Source organism: Frieseomelitta varia, unplaced genomic scaffold, assembly GCF_011392965.1.
Source record: "Frieseomelitta varia isolate USP_RPSP 00005682 unplaced genomic scaffold, Fvar_1.2 scaffold_217, whole genome shotgun sequence".
Taxonomy (NCBI): Eukaryota; Metazoa; Arthropoda; class Insecta; order Hymenoptera; family Apidae; genus Frieseomelitta; species Frieseomelitta varia.
This window is the reverse complement of record NW_025109939.1, coordinates 109651-131049: the sequence shown is the minus strand read 5'-3', so window position 1 is coordinate 131049 and position 21399 is coordinate 109651. Positions and strand designations below refer to the sequence as shown.

Genomic DNA, 21399 nt, shown 5'->3' with positions numbered 1-21399 from the left:
TAGGAATTATCGTTAATAACGTAATGTCTTGCGAATATTGCAATTGCAAGTTAACCGAGTGATTAATCACTGTTTTACGTGAAATTTACAGAGACTTCTGTTTCTTTGCTATTAGCTATAAATAATGATTCCACGTCCACGCGGTATGTTTGCTTTCTTTGCAAAAGTTGTGATTTTATTGGAATAAATCGGTATCTTCTCTTGAAAGTTTGACACGATTATTATTCATGTTCAATTTCGCATGACTAGCGGCACTTTGGAAAAAGTGTTTCTTAATATTAAACTTTAAGTTTAATATTATTTAATATTATTATTGAATATTAAGAAATAAGTAATAACTTCGTTGAAATACGAGAAAAGCTGATCTGTCACAGAATTAACTTTGTTTGGATCAGAATTATACGATTAATATGATTCAACAAGCATGGAATAAGGAGAAACAACAGTCTGAATCAGAAGTAGTATTACGAGCAAGAGTTTATCTTCCTTTTTCTTCCACATATTTTTCCAATGACGCAGTTTCATCTACCCATATTATACTATTCTGCAATTGGTTCTAATAAATGCTTAATTGAAAATTTTCGCATTTTGACGCATTCTTTCATGTACACGCAATGATCAAGCTTCTCCAAGATTATTATTAAAAAGGTAGATTTGTAACTTGATGCAAATGATTATTATCGTAACGAAACTCTTCTAAAATAATTCCATCGACAATTTTCACTCTTTCTATCATTTACTTTTTATACCAATTTTGTTATTTACTTTTCATAATGATCTTTCGTAATAATAACTTTCTTTCTTTTATAATAAATATCGTAGAAATAATAAATAAATATCTTAGAAATAATAAATAATATCTTTTATAATAAATATCTTAGAAATTTCTGACCAATTCCAAGTAAAATTCTCCTTAAATTCTTAAATTTCTCACGCTATAATTCCAAGTAAAATTCTCCTTAAATTCTACAAAATTTTCATTTCCAACGGTACACAAAATAGAAACACACTTTGGAAACTCTCAACAACCATCGTATGCGACAGCAATCAAAATTCCAATCTTCCAGTAAAAAAAAAAAAAAAATCAGAAAAATCTTTCATACGATTTCCAATTCACCACTTTCAACAAAAAAAAAACAACTTCTTATTGCTTTCACCGCTATTTGGTATCGACAATCGCGATTCTGCCAGCACGTGCCACCTCTGACAGCTGCTCTGTGTTGACCAGGAGTCGTCATGACAACTCGAACGATCACCACGCGACCAAGGACGGCCACGTTCATGGAAACGTTGCAGTGGAACCGTGACGAGAAACGTTCGCGGCACGAAAACCCGAGAATTATACCAATTGTCAACGGTGAAAATGGTGGTGGTTGACAAACGTAGATCGTTGATAGTGTCCACCGCTGGCCATTTCTTTGGCGTGCCCGTGAAAGACGGCGAAACGATCGCCGATGAACAAACGGTGTTGGACAATTTCTTGGACAGAGCCGGATGCAGAATTCTTTGCGCACAACCGGCGGATGTAGAGGATGAGGAAGTGCGGCTGAAGTTGAGTAACGAGCTACCAGTTGGTAGAAACACTTTAGTTTTCTTCAAGGTGAGTGAGAAATAGATGTGGGAGATATTGGGTACAGGTTATGAAGGTGTTCCAAATTGTGAAACTTTTGTTGAAGAGGAAATTGTTTTCTACATCATTTGTCAGCTACGTGTGTGTTTTATGGAACAGCGTGAATTCGCACTGCTTCGATTCTTTTCCTTATAATATTTCTGTTATTTTTGTTATCTCTCATCGTTATTTTATTGTCACAGAGGAGTATGCTGTTTATAGAATATCTTGGATCATTTGTTAGCTGCGTGTATGTTATAAAGCAGCGTGAATTCGTATTGTTTCGATATTTTTTCTGAACATTTATTTCTTTTCTTTTATCTTCCGTTATCGTCTTGTTTCATTTATAGAATATTTCGTATCATTTATTTCATAAAATAGGATAATCTCACGTTGCTTCAATTATTTTTTTGCCTTCACCAACATATTTTTTTTATTAACTACTAAAAAGATGAGATGGTAGTATTTTTCAAATGTTTTTTACCGAATTTCTGATGAACTGTATTTTCATTCTGTATCATCAACTAACCAGAAGAATTTCAGAATTCTATATTACTTTGCAAATCCAGAATATTTCCACGAGTCGTATAGTTCAAGAAATTCCGTTTCATGAGAGATCAAAGTCAACTCGACAATTCTATTGTACGTGAATATTACAATAGAATACGTAATCATTTGACAGAAGGAAAATACAAATTAAAATCGTCATTAATCTCAATCCGCTTTGCCATCATTCGCAGCAATTGGTGATGATCCTCGAAATGCAAACAGAGTCACGCTTAATTCCGATAGAAATTGAAAAGCTGATTTTTCACCGGCAGTTGACGGAGGCGCCGGTGACAGAGAGGAATTTCCACGACCTCGTTCAAGTAACGACGACCGGCAGTGGGAAAGGATCGACGTTAGTCGAGGCTCTTCGTCAAGTATGGGCGCCGACACTTCGATCTTCCGGTCTCAATTCTGCCTATTTGAAGAAGCTGGAGGAGAATCTCCTCGGCGCGCCGGCAACGACATCCGTCGCCGAGGAGGAGGATTATTGGAAAAAGACATGGGAGGACGCGAAACGATCGCACGACAAAACGATTTACGCGGAGGCTGTAAAAACCTTGAGGAGCATCAGGACCGAGTTGGAGAGCGCGGCGGTGGCTAGGTGCTCGTAAAAAGAGATCATTCCTGGGTGAATTCTTCGGTAGTTGGATCGCGAGAAGTTTTATGGGGTTCTGTCTTTCGAAATGGCGCGCCTTTAGTTACGACCGACGCGTGAAATTTAAAACGAAAGATATTCCTTGCGTTATAAAGGAGCTACGAGTATGCCAATTGTATCGCGAGAAGATGCAGCTTACTTCTAGCTTTCTTTCTCTCTCTATGAAATTTATCCGATCTGAAGAAAATTTTATTGGAATTAGAAACTCGATCCTAATGGAAATATTTATGTTATATTTTCATTATTTTGCTTTATTATGTTATATTTTCTTTATTTTATATTATATTTTATTATATTATTTATTATATTATATTTTCTTTGTTTTATATTATATTTTATTATTTATTATATTATATTTTCTTTGTTTTATATTATTTTTTATTATTTATTATATTATGTTTTTTTTATTTTATATTATATTTTATTATTTATTATATATTATATTTTATATTTATTTTATTATTTATTATATATTATATTTTATATTTATTTTATTATATTTATTTTCTTTATTTTTTTTTATAGGGACGGCTTAATTAGCGTGGATGACGCTGTCGAAGCAGTCTCAGGGTACGTGGACGATTTGTGGAAATTAGGAGACCTGGTGTACACCGAGGAACGTATGAAATCATTCTTGGACGTCATTGGAGACGAAGTAGTATCTCTCGTAAGGAACACAATCGACGAGGTAAAAAATTACAGCTGATAAAACTCGACGATAAAATCGTCGTTATGTATGAAAATATAAGTTATTTTTCGAAACGATTATATATTTTCACTGTCTTGAAACCACTGTGTATTTTACTCAGATTCGAACAACCGACGATCGAGTAAAAATTGAAGCAATATCGAACGGTGCGGGAATCTGCGAGAAGTGGACAGACATGGTGGAAAAATTCACCACGTTGTTTTGGCCTCATCATTCAGTTCACCCGTGGAACGGTGGAAGTTTTTTACCTGCAAACTGTTCGCGTATTGGCAAACGTCTCAGGTATCCTTATTATTGATAATTGCTCCTACTGCGAGGTATGATTCAACTGGTGATTTTCGTGGTATTTAGGCAAATTGGCGAGCTACGTGCTCAGTATAGGCAATTGATCAGGTTGCTCACTTCTAACGAGAGGTCTGGACTTGGTGCTGATACCTTGATGCAATGTTTCGATGTTAAAGGTATCTCTGTGTTTTATCATCGCTTATTTATTGCAACAAAATATGTGAGTTATATTTCAATAATTTTAGAATTATATGTGATCAATATACGATGAAAACAACGTTGATTATTCTAGTAAAGTTGAAAATTAACACTAATTAATCCTATTACTAAAGAGATATGTGTTATTTTAATAAAATTGAAAAATCAAACCCAAAATCTATCAACATTTAATTATTGCAAAAAATATGTGAGTTATATTTCAATAATTTTAAATTATATATGATCGACGAATACGATGAAAATAATATCGATTACTCTAGTAAAATTAAAAAAAATTCTATTAATAAATGTTGTTGTTTTGGAGAAAGGAAAGCATGTGTGTTGATTTAATAACATTTAAATGTTTAATTACTGTAGAAAGTAGTACAAGTATGTTCTAACATTTCAATAATATAGAACTGTGTACAATCAACGTGCAATAAAAATAACGTTAATCATTCTAAAAATTAAATTGAGTTTCTACACAGTTACTCACTCTTTCTAGTAACAAATATCATCACCTTTTATGAAACAACATCAATATTACAATAAATCGAAGATTTAATCTGTCAATTTGTACTCGATTAATTTTCCATAATAATATATAATATAATATAATACAATACAATACAATACAATATAATATAATACAATACAATACAATACAATACAATACAATACAATACAATACAATACAATATAATATAATATAATATAATACAATATAATATAATATATTATAATATAATGTAATATATATAAAAGAGATATAATATCATATAATATATAATAAAGATATTTATCTCTCAATTAATGACGTCAGTGGTCTTCGACGACGACGACAGAGGCGTCGAATGGAGCCGACTGAAGAGAAAAATCGAAGAAGGATTGGTACCTGCCGAGGAACGAGTGGCGCAGAAACTGAAGACACAAATCGCCGATGCCACCACGCCGAACACCTTGCTCGCGGAATTTCGACGTTACCTCGAGTTGATGAAGAGAGATGGTTTGAAACGAGCTCTGCGTGGAGAACGAGAGACATTGCTCTCGGCTTACAGAGATCTTATAGGTAAAATTCTAACGCGAGAAACGACCGAGACGATTCAATGAATTCAGAACGATCTCGCTCCGATGCAAACGATACAAGCTGTATCATAAGTAAATGAAGAAAAAAAAATTTTACGTTTTATCCTCCCATTTTCTGCGTGAATCCGAAGAGAATTGCTTGGCTGGTCCGGACACGGGCGACTTGTTGGACAGTCCGAGGATACTTCAAGAGGTTCAAGCTGCCCGATCCGCGGAATTAAGATTGGAAGGTTTAAACAGATTGGGGAAGGAACTGCTGGCGGATCTACCTGGATACGAAGAGATCTCGTCGAGGTTAACGACTGCTCTGAAAGATGTTGAAAGAAAGAGGCAGAGCTTCGTCGATGCTTGGGTAATTTTATGACACTAACGTGTTTAATAAATAGCACCTTGCACGTAGGAGTTTTATTTCATATTGAATTAGTGTGGACGTAGGTTTGAAAATTTCGTAACTCTGAAGATATACTTGATATCTGAATATAACTTGAACAATCCGTCATAATGCTGTAGAACTTTGTTTTTAATTAATGGCTGACCAAGTGAATTTGTTTTTAATAAATCTGTTTATCTGAGTGTAAAAATGTCTGTTGTATAACATGAAGAATCATGGACATGTATTCGGATCAATGAAGATTATTCTTTAAAAGATTCTAGATATTAATGCAGATGTTTAACAAAATTCTCCAAATGAATAAATTACAGATTCGCGATTAAAATGGTACATAAAATATTTAATGTACAAAATATCCAAAGTAAAAGTCATTATAGCATAAAACATTCATTTGACATTTTTCTTAACATTTTACAACTTGATGCTCCAATATAAAATTACAAACAAATTCCTGCTCATAAAGATATGAATTTTCATGAAAATCCACAGTCAGTAGAAACAAACAAGTTCTCCTTCGTGTCTTCTTCAAACGAGTTCTTCAAGAATTCCCCTTCGCACGGAACAAATAGACAAATATTTTCCCGCCAAGAACAATTCCAATATTACTATCTTTGACGAGACATCATTTCGTCAGACTGAGGAAACGAAGGAGGCTGTCGCAAGAAAGGAACTGACGTTGGGCACCGATTCCGCGGTGGTGGAGCTAACTGGTACCAGTATGATGAGAGTCACGTACGATCCAAGGCTGATGACTTTGATCAGAGAGGCAAGGGCGCTTTCGAGCCAAGGTGTCGAGCTTCCTCGCGAGGTTAGGGAACTAGTCGAAAGGGCAGGATCTTTGGCAGGACGTGCCAGGGCCCTCCAACAGGTCGCCACATTTCACAACACCATTGGCGATCGTATGGTACCCTCTCAGAGACCGTTGCTGCTCACCACCGCGTTGGAATTGGCACGAGCCGTTCAAGAACAATCCGGCGTGGTTTGGTCCGATCCACAGGCCGTCGACGCTTACACTTCTAGGCTGAAGGAGCTGGTAATTTCAGAATTCTATCGGTTTGCTAATTTGTTGTAATTGGTAATTTCTCTACTATTCCACAAGCTGTTCTCTGTTTCTCTTCAGTTCTTTACATTCTGAAAATAATAGGACTAAGAAATAAGCTAAGAATATAAAGACTAAGAGAATAAGAAAATAGAAAAGAAAATGATAAGACTAAGGAAATGAGAAAATAATAAAGAAAATAATAAAACTAAGAAAATAAGAAAATAATAAAGAAAATAACAAGACTAAAAAAAATAAAAAAAATAATAAAGAAAACAGTAAGATTAAGAGAAAGTTAACAAAGAGGGTGTTCCAATTGAAACAGGTAAGGAAGTTTGCGCAACAGAATTCGGAGCTGGCGGCGAAGCACAGTTCGCTGCGGGACCTGGTGTCCAATTTGCTGAAAGGGGAAACTGTCAACATGATTGGGAATCAGAACGCTTGGAAAGACACGTTGATGAACATGAGAACGGTGGTCGACACCGTGGAGGCTGAATATGGAAACACGAAGGCATGGAAGTTACACTGGGACAGACAGCTGCTTAAGGCGTTAGGCGTGGCTTACAGGTACACTGAAACTCTTTAGAAATACAGTTTTTAAGAGAAGAGGCAAGAGCTTCCCGTTTTTTGCGAAGGATTCAGATTCGAAAGAATTGTCCAATAATTTAATCAGAATATCCATTGTCCAAGGTGATTAAATAACTTTGAAACGATGGCGATCAAATCAATTTGAAGAATTGTCAAAAATTGATTTGCATGATTAAACCACTCTTGTTTTACCAATTTTTCTTCCAAAAAGACAAAAAAGAAGAAGACTACAAACAAGATCCAAACTGTTTCCATCACTTCTTAATCAATCCTCACATTTATACAACATGGATCAGCTCATATTTATATGTGATACATCTTGTATAAATATATAAATAATGTATAAATTATTGTATAATATATAACAAAGTGTAAAATATATAAATACACAATGTAACTCATATTTATACAAGCTGAAGTAATCCTAAATTCGATCTAACCTTCAACTCTAATCTACATTTCACGTTTCCCATTTTTCCTCAAAAAAAAAAGCAGTCACGTATAAAAAATTCTTCCAATCTACAAAAAAAAAAAAAAAAAAAAAAATCCAAACTGTATTCGCCATGATCGTTCTCTAGCATTCATGGCTAATCCGCAGCAGATGGAATAATAAAGTAAAAAAACTTTCTCCCTGCACCAGGGGCGCGTTGCCGTTGTTGCTGAAAAAGTTGCCGGAAGTGAAAGCGGAGCTGACGTTCCGCGACAGCTCGTTGCAATGGCGGCCGTCCATCGAGGAGATTCGTGCGAAGCTGTACTCGTCGATTCGTCGATCGCTCTCGATACCCATGAACTTCCGAGGCGTCGGCGACGCGTCCGAGGCGCATTTCGGTGGCCTGATACAAAGGTGCTGTTACTTGTTCGGCGGCGTTTACAAGCAGGCCGAGATCGCTCTTTCCGCTTTGGAAACGCTTCGCACGAAATGGCTGTACCTGGCCGCGCCGGCGAAAATCGACGCTGCTGAACGGTACGTTGCCCTTCGTTGAAAATTGACGACGAGTTACTGTAGAAGAATGGGAGGGATAGCTCTTCTTGGATAATTTATTAATTATATTTATATATTTATTAATTATTATATTTTATATATTTGATATTTTTTTAATTTAAGTTGCGATGATCTTTCGTAGATTTTTCTTTCTCTTTTTTTTTATGCTCAGCGTCGAGGCAAATACGATGCGAATAAAAGTCTGTGTTTCTTGAGACCATCTTCGTCTTTGTATTTTTTCTCTTTTTTTTTTTTTTCTTGTAATTTAAGAAGAGTGTTTTCTATTTGTGCTTTTAAGTTCGACTTCTTTTGGAATTACTTTCCAATTAAATTGGAGTCTTGCTCTTTGATAAATTTAAAATCTATACATATATCGAATACAATATGTAATTTATATTTTGATGAAATATAAAATGAATTAACAATTAAATTGCTATCAATAGTTAACTAAAATTACTTTACAAATTTGACAAGAATATTTTACTACGATAATTGTTATAAAATCGAAAATTCTAATAATTGTAAAATCAACTGAATGATATACTTGTCAGTGCGACTAGTTTTGAAATTTTCACAAAAGTACAACAAATAATATCTTTCTCACAAAAATAAAACAATTTTCCTTTCTTCTCATCTTCCTTAAAATTTCAACCTTTATTTTACAACTTGAATTCACTACTTGAATCTATTATTTACGCGACCTAATTAATTAAGCAACGGCCCCGGTACTAATACTTTAATCAATCATTTCGCCCAAAATTGATTTAACAATATCCCCCTGCTGTAATTAAAATTCCTAATATTATTACTTCATAAATTAATTATACTTGTACAATACACCATAACAAGTTACTCACATTTATATTAATTACATTTATACATACTACATGACGCTTATATTAATTATACTTGTACTTAATTATACTTAATTATCGAACTTCCAACGAAAAGGCTGAAGGGGAAATCGCCTCAAGAATGGACAAGAGCGTTCAAGGACGCGAAACAGTGGGCTCAAGAGGTTAGCTGGCAATATTACCATCTTTACTGAACCATTATTTTCAGTTTTCATTGAATTCTTCGATCGTTTGTTCAATGAAATTATTTAATTGGTATTTCTTAATCGAGCCAGGTTGGAAGGTTACGCGGCAGCGACGTGAAAATCTGGTGCATCACCGTGGACACAGCAACGACCAGAAACGATTTGGAATCAGCCTCTCGTCGTTACTGGGAACGTTTGTGCTCTGATCTGAGGGTGGAAGCGTCTTCGAGGCTGGTAGCCATCGTCGAGTTCCTTTCGTCAGCCTCGAAGGAACTTGAACGTAGGCCTCGAAACGTGGAGGAAGTTGGATCGGCCTATGAAGCTCATGCACGGATCGAAGCTCAATCTTCTGGCATGGCCGAGGAGATGGAGGCCGTTGCTGGCCTGTCGAAAGTGCTGGCTGCTTGGACCAGCGAGAAACTCGAAGGTATGTCGAGTAATTAATTAATCGTCAATTAATAATCGGGATTTCACGCGTAATCGTTCGCGATATTTTTGTAAGTTTCGATTCGGATTCGTCGTGATGTTAAAATTATGCATGCCATTGTATCGTAAGTGTGGTTTGCTGAATGACAGTGAGAGACGAATAAGTAATTGTAGAATAGACTAAAAAAGCAGAATTATAGAATATAAATTTTAGAAGAATTGTAGAATAGATCGAGAAGCATAATTTTAGAATTTTGGAGCAATTACGAAATTGCGAAAGAATTATAAAATAGACTCGTTAGAAGATGGAATTGTAGAATAGACTGATTGTACGAAAAATAAAATTTTAGAATTTTAAAATAATTATGAAATTATAAAAGTTACAGTTTCAGAACAATTATCGAATTATAATTATAATTGTCGAGTAGAAAAATCACAGAGTTAGGCAACGGAATTCTAGAATTATACAATAGATCCAGAAGCAAAAACGAGTTTCAGACATTTCACATGTATTTGAATACAGGGTGTCCATAAAGTCTCTTTACAATTTCAAAAATTTATAACAAAGACAAATGAAAAATGACAGATAAGTGAAAATTATTAAAAAATGAGACGACACATATATTCAACAAAAATATTAAAAAATGAGACGACATATATATTCAAGTTTTTTTGTTTCATTTAATACTTTCCTGGACGACCAAGAACATCTGAGGAAAACATCGATCGTGTAAGAAATCGAATACCGTCTTCATGTGCTTCGTGCAACTAATGGTGCCCATATAGAGGCGTATTAAATGAGGCGGAAAAAAAAACTTAAATATATACGTCTCATTTTATAATAATTTTTACTCATCCATCTTTTCATTTGCCTCTGTAATAAATTTTTGAAATTGTAAAGAGACTTTATGTACACCCTGTATACATTACACTATCACGTTCGAGTTATCCTTCGAAAAATTCATCGAAACAGGTGTCAGCGCGGCGTACACAGTCTGGCAAGACCTGGCCGATCGCCTGGAGCGTCACAAAGCCGTGATAGATCGCGAGCTCGAGGACGCGAAGGTGAACCTTCGTCACAGAGCGGTGGCTCTGCGAGACGAGATCGAGAGGTGGCAAGCGAAGTGGCTGTCGAAGCCTGAAATCCTCACGTTAGACTGGATCATCTCGATGAAAGAGAGATGGACGTACCTGAAGGAGCAACTGGACATTCTGAGAAACGACTGCCGCAAAATCGAACTGAACGTCGACGACATATTAGAGGGCGACGAGGGGAACATGAAGAAATTGGAGCTACAGCTGGAAGTGGAGGAGTCCAATTGTCGATTCCAGGCAGAATTTTTGGAGGAATTGAGGAATCAAGAGGAGGAAGAGTGGACGGTGGCCAGAAGGAGATTGCCCAGGCTTCACGATTGGCTCGATTCCTGGGAAAGCAGGATAAAAGTTCAGTTGAAGGATCGGCTGAAAGAGGAGCCGGCAGATAATCAGAAGGATAATTTAGAGATGGGCACGTTCGTTGGTAAAAAGGTTCGCGAGGTGAGAGAGACCATCGAATGGCTGCAGCTTCTTCGCGGCGACGAGGTTGCGGACGAACATTGGGGAGAGTTGATGCCACTGTTGGAATTGAGGGACGCGAAGAGCGTGAGGGACATCACGTTGGGCCATCTGTTTCGTTCCGCGCAGAAGATCCAAGAGAACGTTGACAAAATAAAGGTAATTAGTGAAAATAAACAAGTATACGAAATCACCGATAACCTCTGGTACATTCTGATAATCTGGAAATTTACGAAAATTACGAAATTTTGGGAATATGCGGAGCATGTGTAAATACTTATCACGTCAATTTTTATTTCTCGCGTAAAAGTTCTCTGTAAGAGGTTAAAATTTTGGAGAGAAGTTTCGATACAGGAGCTATTTCTTTAAGATTTAGTTATTCTTTTAGTTTAGTTTTTTAAATATAAATATAATAATTAAGACGGGAGTTATTTTTTTAAGTTTATTTTTTTAAATTAAGTTATTTTATAAATCAAGTTATAATTAAGTTATTTTATAAATTAAGTCATAATTAAGTTATTTTACAAATTAAGTCATAATTAAGTTATTTTACAAATTAAGTTATAATTAAATTATTTTACAAGTTAAGACTATGGTATGACAGGAGATTTGTCAATTATTTGCAATTGTGTTTGTGACAGTCCCTTTAAATTTCCTTTTCATTAGAATGACAAACTAGTAAATTATTATTTCGTTGCAACGTATGTCAACGACTGATAATTCACGTGTCACGAATAGCAAATGTTTCAAATCTCGGGTGACAATCAGAGAATCGAAAAATTGTTAAAAATACAATGGTCGAGAAGAGTCTCAATGCCCGTGACATTTTTCTAGGAAATAACAAAGAGAGCTGCAGCGGAAAGTGGTATCCGACAAGGGTTGATGGAGCTGGAATCTTGGGAAGCGTCGGCCCATCTTCAGCTACAAGAGTCGAGAGACAGTAGAAATGCCGTTATTACTCTCGTCGAGGAGTATGGCAGTCTGTTAGCAAGAGCAGGTGAGCTAATCGATGAAACAATTAAGGCCTTCTACCTCCTACAGCCTTCTTCTTAAAATAATAATAAAGTTATTTTATTCACGAAAAAGGTGAACTAAGGCTTCTATTGGAGGGTGCGAAGGGTGCGCCAGGGTACGAAAGGTTTGCAGCTAGAGTTGGACGATGTGAGGCCGGATTATCCGAGGTCGAAGAACGAATCAAAGCTTTGAGTACCATACAGAGAAAGTGGGTCTATCTGGAGCCAGTCTACGAAGGTGGCGCTGCCCCGAACGATACTGGCAGATGGTCCAGAGCTAACAAAGAATTTAGGTGATTGATATCTGACAATGATAGGCGATAAATTAGCAAGTCTTTCTTTTTTTCTTACAAAAGATTGCGTACCTAACACCTATTCATAAAAATTTCTTCTCAATAGCAGTGTTTCGTGCTATATTTGTTGTAATTGGATTGGAAATACATTTAGATACCTTATGGGCGAAGTGGCTCGCGACCCGAGAGTGTCATCCCTGAGGAGACTTCCACTTTCGGCCTTTACAAATCTGAAGGACCTGCTTGACAGATGTCAGAAAAGCCTCGACGAGTATCTAGAGGTATATTTGAAACTTGCTATCTCTCGACTCTTATCTTCTTGGTCTAACGACATTACTCAACTATTAGTTTGCTCAAGTTTGCAATGTATTACAATATATATTCTCTTTCTTTGTCTATAAAGGAAAAACGTTCGTCTTATCCACGCCTGTACTTCCTGAGCGACGAAGACCTCCTCGAATTAGTGTCGGCCAGCGGACGAGGCCTGGAAGCTCATTTATCGAAACTCTATCAAGGCGTCGGTTCCATAATAAAGGACGATAATGGTCTAACGGCTGTTGTATCGCCAGAAGGTGAGGTACTGCAGTTATCCAAGCCTGTCGATCTTCGGGATCCATTACCACGATGGTTGAGCAACCTCGAGGAAGGCATGAAAGACGCTCTTCGACAAAGTTTGGAAAAATGTTTGATGGACACCACGCCTGATCCGTCGTCTTACCCGACTCAAGTAACGAATTTTCATTTTTATCTGTGGTATAATAATGAATCACAGTAAACAAGTTTCTGAAATATTTGTTAACTTATAAATGTAAATGTGCATGTGTTTATAAAATACCTGCAAACGATAATAATAACGATAATAATAACAAAAGTATTCAACAATATTTGAAATATCCTGTAACAATAACATAAAATAGCATAATTTGTAAAATAATAAATAATATGATAATGGTAATAAATCTAATAATAATAATAATAATAATAATAATAATAATAATAATAATAATAAAGTAAATAAATCTAATAATAAAATAAATCTAATAATCTAATTAAATATGGATAATGGTAAATAAATCTAATTTAAATATACATACAATTTATTAATTTATAAATAGTAGAAAATAACAATTGAATACAAATATATTCACAATAATAATAACAATACAAGAGTATTCAATATAGTTTACAACAGCAATAAGAATATAATTCAGACAATATATTCCATACGAGGTTATTGGAAAAACAAGCGAATTTCTTCTCCAAATAAGAATTATTAACTTTCTCGCGGGTGATAATAATTAACCATTAATAATCATTAATACTCTACGATACGTTTCATATCAAGGTTCTACTGCTATCGGAGAGGATTCGTTTTACGGAGCGATGCGAAGCCGCTTTGAAGGAAGGTCGTTCGGCTTTAAAAAACCTCGTCGAATATCTAGAGACACAACGAGCTAGATACAGGGGTTTGGAAGACGCTGGCGATAAATTAACGGCATTAAAAGCACGTGGCCTTCTGCTCGATACAGTTCACCATCTGGAGATAGCCAGAAATCTTTTGAACGTCACACAACAGGAAGAGTCCAGCGTTTGGGCCTGGCAAAGACAGCTAAGAAGTTACAGAACCGTAAGACTTGCACCATTAAACATCAGAAGCTTGTGGTTAATATTAGAATTAACAGTTTGATTCAGGGAAAAATAGCTCTGGCATTGAACTCTCTTTCTCTGATAAATTTAAAACAATACTGTAAAGATTTATTCAACGTTGCTAAAATTTATTTAAAAAAAATTCCAATTGTGGACAGTATTGACATTACTTGAAAGCTATCCGAATCCTACCTAATTTCAGAAAGATATTCTCGCTATTTTAAAGTTTATTTTCAATATTAATTTCATCTATTTTACAGTGGCGATTTTACAGTACGCCCAGTTTTTTTTATTTTTTTATTCTCTTTTTTGGCGATATCTTTACGGAAACAAACGATATATTAGCAAAATAGTTCACTACATACAAAAGTAATGGAATAGTAGTAATTTCCAATAATGAATTATATAATGATGATACAAGTAATATGAAAATTCTTGAAAATCAGAAAGTTACCGATATGTGAGGGTTTTCTGTAGTTCTATACAGAATATATAATATTTTAGAGATTCGAGTGATATTGCAAAAGGATATTTTACAATTTTTCTATCAACATTCCACTTTTAAATATCAAGCACTGAAATCACAAATGTGTGAATACATTTTACATTTCTTGCATTGTTATTCAACAGCTCATTATTGGAAATTGTGACTTTCTTTTCACTTGTTTCATGTAGTGAATTACTTATGGAATACATCATTTATCTTCTTAGAGATATGGCCAATACTTTTTAAATCTATTACGAAGAAAAAGAGAGTTTAAGTGCTTTCCTCAACAATACAGTAGGACCCTCTATAACACCATTAAAAAATTGTTGAAAAAGATTCATTTCTGACATGAAGACATGTGCGTCTTTGAATTGACTCGAAGCACATTAGTTTTGCATTAACTCTCGTGCGATAAAGAGGAATTGTTCAAAGCGTGTATCGTGGAACAGTTTTATTTTTTATTTCTGTGCAGAATTAGTTGTATTATTTCAAACAGAAATTCAATTACAAAGTAGATATTGATCGATTATAAGGTAAGACAATCTTTTTTCCCCACTATATTCAATGTCAGAGATAAGAAATTAGAATAGTTTTCAGCCATGTCTCCAGAAAATCACCAGAAGATTTGTATCGTTAGAAAAATTAGAAATTCTTGATCGATTGAAATCTGGTTAACGTCTCTTTTCAAGAAATTTAACAGAAGTGGATCAACAATTCGCACAGCTAGAAAAAGAATGAAAGTAAAGTAAGAGCTAGAGCCGGAGTATCATGGAAAACAAAAAAATCTCTTATTAACAAAAAATAGAGAATCGTTTAATTATATGGAGATAGCGGGGTTGCAATAGGAAGAATATTCCTTTAAATACTCATATAATAATATGAAAATATTCCATTAAATATAATTTCTAAAAATATTCTTTTAAATATTCATTTAATAAGACAAAAGAGAAGACTGTTTCTAGCGCTCTTGCGTTGCAGGAGGGTCCTGCTGTAATTAATTTTAGCCAACAGCGTGGCAATAAATGTCTAGAATTAATTAAATAGGGCCGGGTATCGGGCGAAGGGTGATTTGTTAGAACTAATATCGACTTTAACCAAGCACCAATTTTCGCCGTAACACGGAGCATCGATTGTAGAACAAAGGAGCAGTTGTACGGTGTGCCGGCGCTGAATTTCCATACCGCTTCGAGTATCAAGGCGCGGCGGTGGGACTGGTTCAAACGTCATTAACCGAAAGATGTTTCCTGGCTCTTACTCAGGCGATGAAGCTCGGTTTGGGCGGCAGCCCTACCGGGCCAGCCGGAACTGGAAAAACCGAGAGCGTGAAAGCACTTGGCGCTATTCTCGGCAGGCTTGTTTTAGTTTTCAATTGCGACGAAGGTAATAACATTCACGCGTTTACGAGATTTCTTTCCCTGGCTAACTGTAACTTCAAGCAGCCGGCGCTCGTCGAACAACGAACTCTATTCAGGGCTACTTCGGGCAATTAATCTCCTGAGTTTCAATCAGTTTCGCGTTCCAAATTTTTGCTTCTTTTTTTCATTTGTCAGTCAGTTTTGAACTGGATTGTTTCATTGTAATTTTCGTCAACATTTAGAACACAATCTTACGCAACGTTAGAGAACTGATTGTTGCATTTTTACTCGTGCCAGCCAGCTAAATCAAGATTCAGAGTAATTTCTTCTATTTGAATATTTTGTTCCGCGCGAGCTGTTTGATTTGAAATTAAAATACGCTATCTGCAAGCTGTTTAAGGGAAATTACATTGTTCATACGTTCAGATACTCAGCTAGAAAAGATCGTTTTCGAAATGCAATTTCGTGAGTATAGTAACTAAGTTTAGGTGATTAGGAGTGGATTCTACGACGCGATGATAATAGATGCTTTTAACAGTAAATTTGTGGGAAAAATGTTCAACGCGGGTGCTAAACAATTCTGGAGAACACAGAATACTACCAAGAATCTTAATTATTCTGCTTTAACTCTCTCTCTCTCTCTCTCTCTCAATTACTCAATGCACCATTTCCCCATTCTCTTAATTAAGAGGATCATTGTTAACAATGCCAGTAACACAGATTTTCACAACAATTAACAGTCGTTACGCGTGGCACAATAACTTCTGAGAGCGTAATTGCTTCGGTGAAATCATGAGATAAGGCTTACAAATTGCGAAACTTCAAACGACTCTGAAACCGCTGAAGAATTTCTTTCTCGTAACGAAATCTACCACGGTTTTGTAGAGTGAAACAAACCATCCCATAAAATTTATTGTACGATTCTTTCTTCTCACTGAATTTTCAACATTGATTGCTCGAATTTTTATCGTTTCTATCTAATACTCAAAGTTTAATAAAATGACGAAGAAAAAATCGTACGGCAAGTTTTAAGGGGTCGTTGCAAAGGACAGTCGTCATTCTTTAAGAACCAAGGTCGATTTGGCCATGAAAAAAATTTCTTATCGTACAACTTTTCCACTCGCGACAAGGTGTAAGAAAAAGAAGAGGACGTTTCATGTTATACAATTTTCTATAATAAATTTGCAATGTTTCCACTCGTGGCAAGATGTAAGAAAAAAAAGAGGAAGATAAATTCAAGTTTCTTCTCTTTGAAAAAAAAAAAAAAGAACTATATACAGACTCAAAACTATAAAAATAGAGATCTCGTGCTTTGACCACTTGCTCTGGCAACTTGATTGCGGACCATAACGAGTGACCAAATCGTGTACAATAAATCGTCGCTTTCTTTTTGTCGGTACGATATTCATGGATAGAAATTATTGACAAATTATTAATAAATTTATTAATTATTTTACCTGGGTTATACTTAAAATATACCAAAAACAATTAACCAAAATATACCAAAAACTATTAACCAAAATATACCAAAATAAACAATTCAAAATTCTAATTTTATTATAATATATTTTTCTCATACTATATTTCCTTTTTATCATAATTTTCTCCTTTATTCCCCCCCCCCCCCCGTTGTAATTTACATTTCTATTCACACGATTCGTCACACGTGTTTCATGTAATTACCAGGAATGGACGCCGGTAGCATGCGACGTATCCTAGGCGGCTTGGCCCAGGCCGGTGCGTGGGGTTGTTTCGACGAGTTCAATCGCCTCGAAGAGGAAACACTGAGCGCGGTGGCGATGCTCGTCAGACCGTTGCAGGAAGCAGTACGCGATGGCTCCGCCGAGGTCCAGTTGGGCGATCAGAAAGTGAATCTGGATCGGCACTGTTGCGTCTTCATCACGATGAATCCCGCTGGCTCCGAGTACGGCGGGCGTCGCAAGCTGCCGGATTCTCTGGCGCGGTTGTTCAGACCCGTTGGTATGGCGCATCCGGACAGGTCAGACATTGTGAGAGCGTTGCTAGAATGTGCTGGATTCCTGGACGCGGCGACACTGGCTAAACAGCTGGTGGAAACGCTGGACATCGCGGAGATACTGCTGTCGAATCAGCCGCACTACGACTGGGGCCTAAGGGCGCTTAGGTCCGTGCTCAACGCCATCCCAGCGAAAGCTGATTTGGACGAAACTAGCAGGTTCCATCTAGTTTATTTACTTTCCATTTAGCCTAGACATTTTAATCTAGAGATCGTGTCATCTCGTGACTGTTATATTTTAGAAAGTCGGTCATTAATCCATCATTCCTTGTGTTTTAATGTCCCCTTGAATTTTCTCAATTCGTTGCGAGAAATTGATCGTCGATCACAAGTTGACACGCAACTGCGTCAATTTCTTTAAATTTCACGAAATTGTAAAAGAAGTAGAGATATCACGTTGCTCTTTCATCGGTTGAACTGACGAAATTTTGCACGAGTTTATATCCGAGACAATTTATCAACTTGTTTCGAGAATTTTTACAATTAAAATTTTTACTGATACTTACTTCATACTATTTATTGTTGGCATAACATACCTTCATATTACTACTTCATATTACTACTCGAACTTTATACTATACTAACAACAAGTATTTCTAATTAATTATTTGTCATATGCGAACATTGTTTGCCCCATAAAAATTGCAAATTCTCCCACAATATAAATTTTTATAATACGTATTAATTTAATTTATTATTGCAATTTATTCGTATTGATTTAATTTATTATTATTAATTTGTTATTGTAATTCATTCGTATTTAATTTAATTTATTATTATTAGTATTGAATTGATTTTTATAATTCGTGTTATTTAAGTGACAAGTGTATTTTACATTCTTTTAATGCGCGAATATATCCCGTGGTAGACTAGTGGCTGCGATCAGGGCATCGACGTTACCGAAACTGACAGAGGAAGACACTCCGCGATTCCTCTCTCTGCTGGAGGATGTTTTCCCAAGAGCGGACCCGTCGCTGTCCACGTTGATCGAAAGGCAAGATCTACAAGACGCTCTGCTCGAACTCTGTGCTGAACAAGAGCTGGGCAAAGAAATGGCGAACAGATGTATTCAGCTGAACGACCAGTTGAAAAGCAGAACTGGAGTGGCGATTGTCGGGCCACCGGGGTGCGGTAAAACCACCATCAGGAAGCTTCTGTGCGATGCGCTAACGAAAATTGGCGAAACGATCGTTCAGTTTCACGTATTTCCCGGGGCGATGCCGAAATCGAGGCTTTTGGGTCGTGTCGATCCACAGACCAGGTAACGTTAGAACTACCGACCGATTAAAATGGAACGTACATCAGAGAAATGAGAAAAATTGTTTGTAATATAATAAAGAAATTATTAGAAAAATTAGAAAAGGAAAACGTTTGCAATATAACAAAGGACACAATCTTTTATTTATATACGTATCTTACGAAAAATGCAATCTCGTGCAAAATGCAATCTTGAAAACATTTTATTCATTTTAACTTGTCATACTTAAAATATACTTTTCCTTACAAAATAAGAATTTTAAATTACGATAGCAACACAATCATTAACTTTATTTTTCCATATTTTATAATGTAAGTAATTTAGTGCATAAATATACACATATTTTTGATCATGTATAGTCATTTATATTATATTATATATTATAATATGTATATATATGTATATTACTTTAATGTAATATATTATATTATATATTATATGTATATATATGTATATTACTTTAATGTAATTATATTATATTATATATTATAATATGTATATATATGTATATTACTTTAATGTAATATATTATATTATATATTATATGTATATATATGTATATTACTTTAATGTAATTATATTATATTATATATTATAATATGTATATATATGTATATTACTTTAATGTAATATATTATATTATATATTATATGTATATATATGCATATTACTTTAATGTAATTATATTATATTATATATTATAATATGTATATATATGTATATTATACTTTAATGTAAGAATTATATATTCTCAGATAAATTTGCATGAATTGCTCTTTATACTAGACTTGAAATGGTTCCTTTTAATTTAGTTGAAAGTATTTTGATTTCTGATTGAAATTCTTCGAATTCGATATTTGAATATATTGTTTTATATGTATTTCAGAGAATGGAAGGAAGGTCTGTTATCCAGCGCAATTGTATCGGCCGGGGATTCTACGACTTGGATTATTTTGAACGGCGACGTAGAACCAGATTGGGCGGAGGCTCTAAACTCTGCTCTAGACGACAATCGATTACTGACTTTGCCGAACGGCGTGGGTGTGAAACTCGGCCCAAGGACAAAGTAAAGTTCTGTTCCTCTGTCACTTATTCACGCTTAGTATTTCAGAGATTATTCAATCTTAACGAAGTCATCAATATCAGAAACAATACTTGTATGAAGGTAAAATCGTGATTCATGGAACGCACGAAGAATAGTTTTATTTGTTTTAATAGTTTTTAATATTACATCCAAAAATATGGTCGAACCTATAGAATTAAAATTGTTGATCAAACTATTAATCAACAGATATAGGCACGATAAAGTACGGAAGGTACTTATTAATTGACTTTGTCTAAATATATTTTCCACGTCATTTAATAGTTCTTCCATAATTTGTTACTTTTTGAAAATCTAAAAATAAACGTGTGAAACCTCACGAAAGAGAGCTTCGTTGGAAGATGAAGACACGAGCCATGCTTTCTATAAATAAATATAAATAAAAATTCAATAAAAAATTTTTTCAAATTGAAAAAAATCGCACTCGAATTCCATAGCGTAAATTGACAAAAAGAATTCAGAAATAAAATGCAGTTAATTTCATGAATTGACAGTACTTTATAATATTCGTTCTCACGAATTTCTCAAACAGGTTCATCTTCGAAACTCACAAGCTCGACGACGCGAGTCCTGCAACGGTGTCGCGATTAGGGGTGGTTCATTTGGGCTCGACGAGTCCTGAATCTTTGCTGGTGTCGTCGCGACTGAATGCAATCCCCGAGGCAGCAAAGGAACTCGCAAATTCCCATCTTTGTTCGTGCGTCGTGGAGTGTCTGAAAATCAACGCGGACGTTTCGTCAGCGTCGGGCTTAATGGACTCGGCGTTTTGCCACCTGAAGAGCTCTCGTACCTGCACTTCCGCTTCTTACGCTCTCCTCACGTCATTGTGCAGTCAAATAGGCAATGAAAACTCCAGGGACAAATTGGCACGGTTCATTTACCAACTCACTGACTGCTGGTAGGAAAATCATCAACCTCATTAACAGCAAATTTTATCAGGCAATTTTATTGTTAAGTAATTTTGTTATTAAGTATTTTGTTATCAAGTAATTTTATCGTATGTCTATGAGGTAATTTTATTATTAAACTCACTGACTGCTGATGAGAAAATTATCAATTTTATTTTACTAAAGATAGATAGAATTTTAAAATTTCCTTC

At 35.4% G+C, this 21399-nt stretch overlaps 1 protein-coding gene across 1 annotated transcript in view; it reads left to right on the top strand.

Moving 5' to 3' along the window:
- Positions 1-1262: 1262 nt before the first annotated feature.
- LOC122527429 (cytoplasmic dynein 2 heavy chain 1) overlaps positions 1263-21399 on the top strand; it is a 47490-nt gene continuing 27353 nt past the window's right edge. Inside the window, exons 1-23 of the mRNA XM_043651622.1 lie at positions 1263-1600; positions 2431-2759; positions 3339-3501; positions 3623-3804; positions 3874-3983; positions 4829-5074; positions 5223-5443; positions 6117-6515; positions 6847-7088; positions 7750-8073; positions 9043-9109; positions 9221-9557; positions 10530-11269; positions 11945-12107; positions 12197-12416; positions 12571-12697; positions 12820-13143; positions 13762-14043; positions 15687-15930; positions 17592-18099; positions 18809-19201; positions 20085-20264; positions 20833-21198. Coding sequence (XP_043507557.1) covers positions 1364-1600; positions 2431-2759; positions 3339-3501; positions 3623-3804; positions 3874-3983; positions 4829-5074; positions 5223-5443; positions 6117-6515; positions 6847-7088; positions 7750-8073; positions 9043-9109; positions 9221-9557; positions 10530-11269; positions 11945-12107; positions 12197-12416; positions 12571-12697; positions 12820-13143; positions 13762-14043; positions 15687-15930; positions 17592-18099; positions 18809-19201; positions 20085-20264; positions 20833-21198 — 6404 coding nt within the window. The 5' untranslated portion in view covers positions 1263-1363. The remainder of the gene's footprint in view (positions 1601-2430; positions 2760-3338; positions 3502-3622; positions 3805-3873; positions 3984-4828; positions 5075-5222; positions 5444-6116; positions 6516-6846; positions 7089-7749; positions 8074-9042; positions 9110-9220; positions 9558-10529; positions 11270-11944; positions 12108-12196; positions 12417-12570; positions 12698-12819; positions 13144-13761; positions 14044-15686; positions 15931-17591; positions 18100-18808; positions 19202-20084; positions 20265-20832; positions 21199-21399) is intronic.